Below are 12,701 nucleotides of genomic sequence, written 5' to 3'. Positions count from 1 at the left end.
AACAATTAAAAAAAACCTTATTGTCTTTTAATTTAAATCAATACACTATAAAATGTAACTAAAACCTGATTAAAATATTATTCAACACACAATCTTAAAAAAGGCTGCAAACATGAAAAGGGGTAAACCTGAAAAGGAGGGAACATGATTTTGGGTGAACAAACTGGAATACTGGATTTGGTAATCACAGATACTGGTATATGTGCCAGAAGTAGATACTTGCAAATTTTGATGAGAAAAGTGGAATTATTTCTTGTAATACACCTTGGTGGAAGTGGATGCAAACTGTAGAAGACGTATTTGTACAAGTATTAGTGCCAGAAGGCACTGAATATAAAGATAAAGAATCCCAGGTTATTTGATAACCCAGACTGGTGATACAAAAACTCAAGTGAGCTCATTAATTCCCAGATTTGACCAGCAAAAATTGGGTTAAATGACAAATATAATTAAGCAACATTTTAGCATCCCTTGCATACAGAGTTTATATCACCCAATTGATATGACAATATTAAAAGGAACTCATATCAGACTTAACTTGCAATGAGATACACAACAGTTGACTATATTGGGACATGAACTGCTTACCTCTTGAGCACCTTACACTTTGTACATTTTCCAACTAATTTGCTCAACTGAAAATGTAAGTGAATAAATATAGCAGATGGGTATATCTGTCAGTATGACTGCAACCCAGCACAACAATAGAACTTGAAAAGAACACAATGTCATCACATGGTCATCAATATGTCACAACTCTCAAGTGTGGAAAGTTAATTTGGAATGTCACATAAACATTAATAAATAAATGAATGTTTACCCATCTTTAGAGAACATGTTTTATTTTTATTTCAGCATGGATAGTGCTGGTCAACAACAGGTTGAAAGGAAGAGTACAGCTAAGCTAGATGAAATACTCAGTATAGAGAAACAAGTTCAGGAAAAATGGAATCAACAACATGTATTTGAGGAAGATGCTCCTTCAGATCCTAAGTAAAAATATATGTGATATATTTACTTTTAGTTGAATGATATGTTTTGTTGTTTGTATGGTCAGTTTTGTTTATATAGAACATGTAGACTAGCTACTTGTGCTACATATGTACATGTAAATTATCTAAAAATATAAAAAAAATCGTGTGCCTGCATTCTTTGCAATGTTGAAGACAAAACTCTGCAAAAATGTATTATCAATGTCACAAACAAGTCTTTATACCACAATAAAGCCATAGTTTATATGGTCAAAGGATTTTTGACTGCCAAAATAGCATAGTTGCGAAAAAATATATCTTTACATAACTATAAAGGAAAATTATGTTGGTTAAAAGCTCAATAGAGCTTATGTTATGTCCTTGTTTATATACTATGCAGACTCTAAATAAAGCTTATGTATGGTTTTATTTATTATCAGATTATAACTTGATTTTAGATTGCTTCTTCTTATATAAACTACAGAATTAACAATATATTGATATCTTTTCAGGCAGCCAAAGTATATGGTTACATTTCCTTATCCTTACATGAATGGAACACTACATTTAGGACACACTTTTTCTTTATCAAAATGTGAGGTAAAGTAATAAACTTACCTAAATTTAAGTAGTTTTGTTTTTTATGGATTTTTTGGGGCGTAAAGATGGCATTATAGCTTATCTTTCAAACCTCGTCTCTACCTTTGTGAACTCATATAACATAGTTCAGTGAGGTGAACATTCTTTAAATCAAAATTGTCACACATGGTAATAAGAGATGCCAGGTTTACCTCAATAGGTAGGCAACCTAACTACACAAGAGTGTATGACAACTAGGGTTCAGCATATTGTCTTCAACAGTAGAAAATATGTCAAGCTCTAAATTGTCTGGAATCTAAAAAAATTTAATTGATTTACATAAAAAATAAATTTATATAATTTGGGGGTTAAAAACATGAATATTTAGTTTGAGGATTTGTTACCCTTTTGAACTATTTAAATAATGTGAATTCTTATCAATAAAACATCTTTTGAGAAGAGACATTGAATTTAAGATCAATAAGACTGGTTGTAGATATTTTGCTTAAGTATAACATTAGCTTTAGAAAACCAATAACTGTGTAGAGCAATAGAATACACAATTTTTTGATAGCTATAGAAACAAAAGTAACATATGTACAAATAAACCATGTTGTTTCATTCTAATCTAAAATTAATAGTTTTGAATCTTTTGCAGTTTGCTGTTGGATTTCAGAGGATGCAAGGAAAGAAATGTCTATTCCCATTTGGATTACATTGTACTGGTATGCCCATAAAGGTATGTTGTTGACAGAAATCAGTTAATGAAAATTAAGACATGCTTTTCAGACATGTAATGACTATTCTGTAAAGGTGATAAATAAATAAGTGATTTTGCCAGCGCTTGTCATTTCATCATTTACATAACAATTTTCAAAATAATGAAATAATTTTACCTGGCAGCATGTTTATGACAAGTTAACGTCTCCAAGTTAATCAAGGGTCACAACAGATGTCATAATTTGTTATGTAATCTGCTTATCCGAAGGGCCATTAATGATCATTTGTCATTTTGAATTTTTTTTAAGAAACTTTTCATACAACCACACAATTTGCTTAGATTACTCTAATTATACCCCCGCTTTAAAAAAGTGGCTTTAAAAAAGTGGGGGTATACTGTTTTACCTCTGTCTGTCCATCTGTCCGTCCATCCGTCCCATGAAAATTTTTCGTCACATTTTTCTCAGGAACTACAATACAAGGATTTCTGAAATTTGGTTTCAGGGTTTATATAAGTCGGCTATACAGTGTGATGCATTTTCAGATTGATCACTCAACAACTTCCTGTTTACCGAACACTTACATCATTTTACACAACACATCCAAGTTGAAAATTTTCGTCACATTTTTCTCAGGAACTACATTACAAGGCTTTCTGAAATTTGGTTTCAGTGTTTATATAAGTCAGCTATATCATGTGATGTGTTTTCAGATTCATCACTCAACAACTTCCTGTTTACCGTCAAATATTTGGGCTGGGGGTATCATCAGTGAGCAGTAGCTCGCAGTTTCACTTATTTCATGATGAAAATGTAATTGACAGAAAGACGAAAACCGTAGTGAACTTATTAGAAAACATCGTTTTACTTAAAATCTGTTATAAAAAAATATTAGATTAAGACGATGAATTAATGAGCTGAATAAATTCATCACACCTAAAAGTTACACACTGTTTTGGTTGGTAATTGCTTATTTTGATTAGTATGAATGAATAGAGATGTTAGATAAACATCTACAAGACAGCAACCCAACTTGTGTTCCCAACAACGCAAGTTGTTCTAGAAAAAACATACAGAGGCAGCCACGCTACTACACGACCATCGATGCTGTTATCTAAAAAAGACATCAAAAATTTAAAATATTGATTTTTAAAATGGATACCAACACATCTTTACAGGCTTGTGCAGATAAGCTGACAAGAGAGATTGCTGATTTTGGATATCCACCACAGTTTCCACCAGAAGAGGAAGAAGAAAAAGAGGAGGTCACAGAAGTTGTAATAAAGGACAAATCAAAGGGTAAAAAGGTGAGTGCTGTAGGCTAATTAAGTCTCTCAAACAAAAGTTTGGAGAACCCTTGCAACAACTCTCCTAGTGATCTGTAGGTGGTAAACTATTAGTTCCTATCCAACATCCCTTGTTACCCGTAACAGTCCAAATTTCTATCTTTTTTTATTCATTATTAATTTGTTCCTGCAGTGAACATGCATGAATTATTTCCCAATGGAAGTAAAGTAAACAACAGTCAATTAATGTGTATGGCACATGACATTGCCAGAGACTTTGAGTAGGATGCACTTAAGGTTCTACAGTATGCTAGACTAATATATCTAATTGTACATAATATATTTTGTTTGTGTAAATGATTTTATTAAGGGGTACATTGAGGACTCCAAAGAAGGTTTGAATTTACTTCAGAATCCTATGAGCCAAAAAAAACTGCTTGTTAATTTTTTAATGATTACAGTACAATGACTTGATGAATAACCCTAAACATATGTGCGTTTTTATACACATTCATAAATATTCTGAATTGTGTTCTAGATGGTAATTTTTTTTTAGAGTCTATAAAGGGTATAAATGATATGACTTGGTTTTAAGCAGTATTGTATATTGCAAATTATACATAGAATCAAGGTGAGCAATACAGCTTCTTTTTATCTATATATTTATTAGTCTCTGTCAAACCAAACTGTTAATGAATTCTTATTATTATTTAGGTTTTACTGTAAAATTCAGCATTTTTTTTAGAGCAAGGTAAAGGCCAAAACTGGAGGATTAAAATACCAATGGCAGATCATGGCAGCTATGGGATTTACAGATGAAGAAATCAAACCATTCTGTGATGTTCAACATTGGTTAGAATATTTCCCACCTAAAGCTAAAAGTGATCTGATTAAAATGGGAGTGAAGGTATGTCAGATATGTATAAATCTTCCAACCTAAAGCAAAGAGGAATCTCATATGTTTAAGAATAAGATATGCCAAACGTAACTGGAATACTTTCTACATATAGAATAAAATAATATGCAAGCACACAAAGGAGTATGGAATTAGCATCCTTATCAACAACAAGATTCAAGATTTAAGAGTGTGCATCAAAGGAAAAACAATTTGTAGTTTAATTATTTAAAATAAATGTAGATATGCAAAGACAGATACAATAAGGAGTTGCTCACAATGTGATGTAAAATATACCCTCACATTGTTATAAGACTTGATGAAATATTCATAGTATCAAAAAGGAAGTTACTGACCAACTGACATACAGACAGATAAGGGCAAATGCAGTATACTTCCTGACATTGATTATGGTGCCATCACAATGACATTTCATTCAAAAGTCACTTTTGCAAATTAAACGAAACACAAATTTATTTTCATACTTGCTACAACACAAATTGACATCTTTCAGTATTAAACAAAAGCAAAAGTTTTGGTGAATATGTTTTGGAAAGGAATAGCCAAAGTGTAGCAATTAATGAAAACTACTCTTTGTAAATAGTTGATTGTTGTTTTTACAGGCAGATTGGAGAAGAACATTTATTACCACTGATGTCAATCCATTCTATGACTCTTTTGTCCGCTGGCAGTTTATAAGACTGAAGGAAAGGAACAAAATCAAGTTTGGAAAAAGGTAAGACACACACAACTACCTTTTTTATACGACCGCAAAAATTGAAAATTTTTTGGTCGTATATTGGTATGACGTTGGCGTCGTCGTCGTCGATGTCCGAAGACACATTGGTTTTCGCACTCTAACTTTAGTTTAAGTGAATGGATCTCCATGAAATTTTACCATAAGGTTGGGATTGATTTTGGGGGTTATGGTACCAACAGTTAAGGAATTAGGGGCCAAAAAGGGGCCAAAAATAAGCATTTTTGTAACTTCCAGACAATAACTTGTGTGTAAGTGTATGGATCTCTCTGACATTGTACCACAAGGTTCCATATCACAAAGGGAAGGCTGTAATTGGTTATGGGGGTAATTGCCTCAAAATTTTAGGAATTAGGGGCCAAAAAAGGGGCAAAAAGCAAGCATTTTTCTAGTTTCATGACAATAACTTGTGTGTAAGTGTTAGGATATTTCTGAAATTGTACTACAAGGTTCCATATCACAAAGGGAAAGCTGGAATTGAGTTTGGGGGTAATTGCCCTAAACGTTTAGGAATTGGGGGCCAAAAAGGGGCCAAAAATAAGCATTTTTCTAGTTTCCAGACAATAACTTGTGTTCAAGTGTATGGATCTCTCTGAAATTGTACTGCAAGGTACCATACCACAAAGGGAAGGCTGGGATTGAGTTTGGGGGTGATGAATCATAAGGGGGTTCAAAAAATTTGGGGGGTGGGTTTTTTTTTTGTTTCTTTTAAAATTTTCCATTTTAAGTTGGTTATTTCTGATTTATATTTAAAAGCAAATAATAATGATATGGTAGGAGATACACACCAAACAGGATGTGTAAATTATTATATAATAAGTATTGTGCAATAGCAAGAAATTTTCAATTCCACAGTATTGCACAATAGCAAGAAATCTTCAATTGCACAGTATTGCGCAATAGCAAGAAATCTTCAATTGCACAGTATTGCGCAATAGCAAGAAATATCCAATAGTACAATATTGCGCAATAGCAAGAAATTGTCAATTGTACAGTACAGTATTGCGCAATAGCAAGAAATATTCAATTGCACAGTATTGTGCAAAAGAAGATACTTCGTATAAATTGCTTATTTCTTGATCAATTTCAATGGGGTTTTATTCTTGAATTCTTGGGGTTCTTTAATATGCTGAATCTTACCGTGTATTAAGTTTTTGGATTTTGGGCCCCGTTTTTAAATTGGTCCACATTGAGGTCCAAAGGGTCCAAAATTTAACTTTGTTTGATTTCATCAAAAATTGAATTATTGGGGTTCTTTGTTATGCCGAATCTAATCGTGTATTTAGATTCTTAATTTTTGGTTCCGTTTTTTCAAATTGGTCTACATTAAGGTCCAAAGGGTCCAAAATTAAACTTAGTTTGATTTTAACAAAAATTGAATTTTTAGGGTTCTTTGATATGCTGAATCTAAACATGTATTTAGATTTTTGATTATGGGCCCAGTTTTCAAGTTGGTCCAAATCGGGGTCCAAAATTAAACTTTGTTTGATTTCAACAAAAATTGAATATATGGGGTTCTTTGATATGCTGAATCTAACCATGTATTTAGATTTTTGATTTTTGGGCCCCGTTATCAACTATGTCCACATTGAGGTCAAAAGGGTCTAAAATAAAACTTTGTTTGATTTCATCAAAAATTGAATTCTTGGGGTTCTTTGATATGCTGAATCTAACCATGTATTTAGATTTTGGATATTGGACCATAATAGGTGAATGTCCAATTTAAAATTTTTAAGTTCTTAGACCACATTCATTCTGTGTCAGAAACCTATGCTGTGTCAAATATTTAATCACAATCCAAATTCAGACCTGTATCAAGCTTGAATGTTGTGTCCATACTTGCCCCAACTGTTCAGGGTTCGACCTCTGCGGTCGTATCAAGCTGCGCCCTGCGGAGCATTTTATTCTATATATTGGACATTAAGACACATTGTAAATAAGTTTGTCCAAGTAATCTGAAACATAACATAGTATTAAAGTAGAATCTGACTTTCAACATCTATAGGTATACCCTCCTTGCTTTTCTGGCCATTATAAGTTAACAAATTTTTTGTGATTTGTTTGCACTGTTTCGAATTACCCTGTCAGACATAACCAGCAACCTCATATTTTGTATCAAAATTTTCATTTTCGTCTGTTTTTAAACAACCCTGTTCACTAGATTTTTCAAAATTGTGCCTAAATCTTACTTCTGACGGACACTGAAATCCATTTATTATGTTGATAGAGCGAAATTAGTTACATGGTATTTAGTTTCTTACATATTTACTGTAAAAAGAAAAAGAAAAGATCAGTAAGACTGAAAAGAAAAAAGAACAGTAAAACCTTAGAAACAATAAAAGTAGATTGAAGATGTGTTGGTCATTTTTTCTTTAAGAAATTTAGTGGTAGAAAATATCAAAGATTAAACCACAGAATTAATTCATGTTCAAACAGAAACATTTCTCTTTATATGATTAAAGTATAAAAAAATCTATTAATACAGATAGAATACTGTATGACAACTAAAATTTATTTTAAAAAGATGCTTTTAGACATGATCCACATCAGATATGCATTACATAGTTTATTACAATAAGTTAGGATTAGTGTTATTTTTATATTTATAGGCACACTATATTTTCACCTAAAGATGGACAACCTTGTATGGACCATGATAGAAGTACAGGGGAGGTTAGTTTGTAACAAGAGATAATTAAAATTCCTTATTATATGAGTTCTAATTATGTGGATTCTAAATAGAAAGGTTAACCACCAAGTTAAGTGTTAAACTAATTCAAATTTCCTTTATGCTTGTACTCCAAATTTGTTAAAACCTACCAAAATAGTACGTTTTCCTTAAAATTTCCACAAAAATAAATTGATTCACAGCATACTGCTTTCCTTTCCTTCCGGTGTAATGTTTATGCATTGTACTTGTTGCGTGTGCTTAGGTTTGGTATGAAGTGAAAAACATCTGGTCCACTGCTGCTTGTATATAGATGTTATATAACACTCCCATAGGTGGCATTTTTGGTGAATTTTTATTCATTAGCTCGCCATCCTGATTTTGCGACCATTTTCAAACCTTTGATATGCCATTAAGAATCCTGCCATGTAAAAATATCAAATATCAACTCCAAATTAATTGATTGTTAAACTATCAATTAATTTGGAGTTGAAATGTTACTGATTTATCATCTGCCAGTTTTTAGGCATCCACAAAAAGAATCACAACATTGTTATAAAACATTTTCATGAAGTCTAAAATTTTACAAATGTTTTTCAGAAAAAAATTAATTTATTATTATGTTTTTGTCCAGCATGCAACATGTTGCTGAAGCAGGACATAGTGATCCTGGGTGATCAGAATATCATTTCCAATACTTTAAATACAGTAATTTTTAAGTGCTTTTGCGATTGTTGAAAAATTTATAAATTGCAAATATAAGTTATTTAAATATTGCGATTTTATGGAATGCTGCCTACATATAATGCTTTCAAGATTTTTAATGCAAGTTTTTCTTTTTGCAACACCTATTCAATCATAGTTTTCACCATTATAAAATCATTGCAAAAAATTCTTAATATACAGTATTTTACTTTCTCTCTTTTTTTCAGGGTGTTGGTCCACAAGAATATACATTAATAAAACTTAAAGTGTTAGAACCATACCCACAGAAATTCAGGTAAGCTTGTTGTTCCCTTCGTCTGGTACACATTTTTTTATTGCTTAAATGTATGATGTACTATTTGTAATAAATCAGTTTTTTTTATTCAGGTTTCAAACTGTAATACCTTTCAGAAACTTAGATTGCAATTATGTATTCATTTTTATACATGCCTTCAAATAGCATTTTCACATACATTTCTGTCAAAAGGGTCCTCAAAAATATGGAAGTATACTTGATATCTGTTGAACTATTAAGCAATTTACTAACATTCACTTTCAAGCAGTGCAATTAATGCAATTTATGGTGAAAAACATGGACGAGGAATTAAACTAAGACTAATAAGCAGGACAGGTGCTCCATATCATCTTGATTCTATGAAAACGGCTTGTATCTCTTAAACTGCCTCAGTTGTCTTCTTATATAACAGGCTTATTTATCTTGAATATAAGCTGAATTTCAGCTTGTCCAAATAAAAAAGCAGCCTTTTACTGTAAAAAGCATTAATTTTCCTGCAACTTGGTTAATGCATTGGCATCAAACTTTTTTCGTGAATTTGCCTGTTTGGCAAACAAATAGATCATAATTAGATGATCATTGTATTTGTTGTTAAAACAGCAAATAAATAAAACCTAGTTCATCTATGCTGGCAGTGCCAAAAGTGGAGCCTTGTAAAGCTACCATTACTGAATTGCATGTGCCATTAAACTATAAATCAACCACACTTTTGTAAAGCTTAGTTGAGTACAGGAGAAGATATATAAAATAAATGCATTATCAAATTAAAGCTCGATATACATATTTCTCTAATTCTTTGACAATTTATACCTTTCTGCAATCATTGTATAAAAAAAATTTAATCAACGTGTGGTTGCCGGTGATCTCAGAAGATGATTGGATGAATTTAAGGGTCATAACCTTTATCAGCTCAAAATATGCTAACAGGTGTTAATGAAATTGACAACTTTGTGAAATGTGGAAGGCACTCGAAGGGGGTTTTGGTTTAACAAAAAATGAAAATGTATTTTATAATCATTAGAGAAACAGATTCTTACATAGTTACTCGTGAATTATCGGATTTATCCAATCTCGATAGTTAAATTATAGATTTTAAAGTCCTCGCCAAGGCTCAGACTTTAAAATTGATAATTTAACTATCTCGATTGGATAAATCCGATAATCCACTGGTATCAATGTAAGAATCTATATATAAACAATTTACTCACTTTTGGCAGCAAATATAATCAACTTTCAATTTTAACATTTTTTCTTTAGTAAGCTGAAAGCTAAGAACATATATCTAGTAGCAGCCACTTTAAGACCAGAAACCATGTTTGGACAGACAAACATCTGGGTTAGACCTGACATGAAATATATAGCCCATGAACTGAAGAATGGTGATGTGTTTGTTTGTACCAGGAGGTCAGCAAGAAATATGGCATATCAGGGTTTTACAAAGGAAGATGGGAAGATTAATGTTCTGGTTGAGCTGGTTGGACAGGTAATAATATTGAAAAAGATATTGCATGTTTATGAGTATCTATACAAAGGACTGACAAAACTAATTTAAGTGTAGTATTATAAATACCTGTGAAATTGCAAAAAAGTAAAACGATTATCAAGCCTTTCAAAATTATGTTAATTTTTTTGATAAATAATCAGGTTAATTTTGAGATGTCCATATTTTGGGGGCACATGTAACATTTTCATGCTCTTTTTACAATATTTTATGTCAAATAAATGCATACTGATTACACGCATATACACATGTATGGCACAAACAGTAAACTTAAATTGTTAGAAAGGAAGGAAAAGCAAAAGAATGGTTTAAATTTGAAAGGATCAATTTGTGTTTGTTTTCTGTAACTTTATTTAAGATAAGACTGTTTGGTATATAGGTTATTGCATGTTATAGTGTCAGTCTGTTTGACAAGTGTCACATGACCCCGCGTGCATCCAATAGATATGAAGAGATCTTCCAACTGAATTATTTCTACATTGACACTTAATTCAGATATAGCTTCTTTAAAAGTTGTCTAGATCTGTAATAGCAGGCAAGATATTTCTGTGTTTCATGCCTTTATGGTGTTTATTTGATAGGATATAATGGGAGTAGCCCTGTCAGGACCACTAACATCCTATAAGAAGATTTATACCCTGCCGATGTTAACCATTAAAGAAGATAAAGGTAAGACTGAATAGTGAGACTTCACATTAACATGTGTATTGTGTTTATGATAAAAATCCTTGGTATGAATAAAAGAAAGGGGTTAAATTTCAATGTGACTACCATCCAACATTATTAATATACAGAAGTTGACAATTTATCATTTCAATTTAGGAAAAAAAAAAAAAAAAAATTGGTTATGATATTTTATACTACCTATTATTCAAGGAAGAGTTGATAGTACTATTATTTTGTTTTATTAACTTGTGCTACATAGTGGTCACTATCCTGCTGTTTTACAATCTTATATTAAAAAAATGTTTCTTGTATATTACAGGTACAGGTGTAGTGACCAGTGTCCCATCAGATGCCCCTGATGATTTTGCTGCTCTCAGAGATTTAAAAAATAAACAGGTATAGTGACCACAGAAAAATAATGTATAATGCAATATAAATGATAGTGGTTAGGTGATGATTGTATGTTGAAATATGGTTATAATTCTCTTGGGAAATGTTTATAGATAATCAATATATGTAACCTAAGTATTCTCATAATTTCATGCTATTGAGAAAGAAATATCATTTAAATGTTTTTATTTCCTTCATTTATATTTTTTCATTTGATAACACTTGAAACTTAAAACATGACAAGAACATTGGTGAAGGAGATATTTTAACATCTGTCTTTTCAGAAAGTAGAGCTCCAATTTTACCTATAAGTATAGTCGTTAAAATTACATGTATAATAGGGGCCTTGGTGGCAGAGTGGTCTAAGTATGACTCCAATCTAAATTGTCTAGGATTGTCAATTTTCCTGCAGATGGTTGGTGGTTCTCTCTAGGCGACATGAAATAGCCAATAGTGCTGAAAGTGGCGTTAAACACCAATCAATCAAATTATGTTTAATATTATTTTATGTCAAAATCTGGGGAAAAGGTATTAGTCTTTATCTTGCAAATAATTTGTGACTACTTTTGTATGTCAAAAAAAAGAAAAATTAAATATTGAGCAGACTACATAGTATTGATATTATTTTCTTTGTTTTCAGCCATTTAGGGAAAAATATGGATTAAAAGATGAAATGGTTTTACCTTATGACCCTGTAAGTAGACATTTATTTTGTTCTCAGCTAGGCATCACACATTCAACAACATTTTGAACTTTTAAATTTACAATGAAAGTTTATATGTGGACAGTTATTTAAACAGTTTGTTTTGGTAGACAAAATGTGTTGTATGCAGTTTAACTTTCAGAATGAACTTTTCCAAGATTCACAGAAATAGATATAATTACAAAATTCAAGAAACATAGAAAATATGATGACATTTACATAAGGGAGAAGATACTAATAGAGCAATAAAAACCCCACAACACTGAGGAACACCATGGCCCAAAGAAAAAAGACAAAAGTTCACAAAAACTACATAAAAAAATAAAGATTGAGCAACACGAACCCCGTCAACAACTGTGGATGAACTTTGGTGTTTTGGAATGGTCACCAGTACTTGGTCCATTAGTTATACCTGTCTTTATTACTCGTTTAAAAATCTGTTGATGAAACCTATAATAGTGATAATCATTATGTTTTATTGTTAAAATACATGTAAGTGCATAAAAAATTAAACATTTGCAGTTTATTGTATAAGATATTTATCCTTTTTTCTTGGATCTACATTT

At 31.5% G+C, this 12,701-nt stretch overlaps 1 protein-coding gene across 1 annotated transcript in view; it reads left to right on the top strand.

The window, feature by feature from the left end:
* The window catches only part of LOC127705993 (leucine--tRNA ligase, cytoplasmic-like), a 39,246-nt gene that overhangs the window by 2,869 nt on the left and 23,676 nt on the right, over nt 1-12,701 (top strand). Inside the window, exons 2-13 of the mRNA XM_052210387.1 lie at nt 856-993; nt 1,484-1,571; nt 2,209-2,289; nt 3,448-3,576; nt 4,301-4,462; nt 5,074-5,186; nt 7,817-7,880; nt 8,808-8,875; nt 10,133-10,358; nt 10,958-11,045; nt 11,362-11,438; nt 12,073-12,126. Of these exons, the coding sequence (XP_052066347.1) occupies nt 857-993; nt 1,484-1,571; nt 2,209-2,289; nt 3,448-3,576; nt 4,301-4,462; nt 5,074-5,186; nt 7,817-7,880; nt 8,808-8,875; nt 10,133-10,358; nt 10,958-11,045; nt 11,362-11,438; nt 12,073-12,126 (1,287 nt within the window). The 5' untranslated portion in view covers nt 856. The remainder of the gene's footprint in view (nt 1-855; nt 994-1,483; nt 1,572-2,208; nt 2,290-3,447; nt 3,577-4,300; nt 4,463-5,073; nt 5,187-7,816; nt 7,881-8,807; nt 8,876-10,132; nt 10,359-10,957; nt 11,046-11,361; nt 11,439-12,072; nt 12,127-12,701) is intronic.

The sequence above is a fragment of the Mytilus californianus genome, unplaced genomic scaffold (assembly GCF_021869535.1).
Source record: "Mytilus californianus isolate M0D057914Y unplaced genomic scaffold, xbMytCali1.0.p SCAF_6, whole genome shotgun sequence".
Lineage (NCBI taxonomy): Eukaryota > Metazoa > Mollusca > Bivalvia > Mytilida > Mytilidae > Mytilus > Mytilus californianus.
The sequence above is the reverse complement of the archived record's forward strand: the minus strand, read 5'-3'. Positions and strand labels throughout refer to the sequence as shown.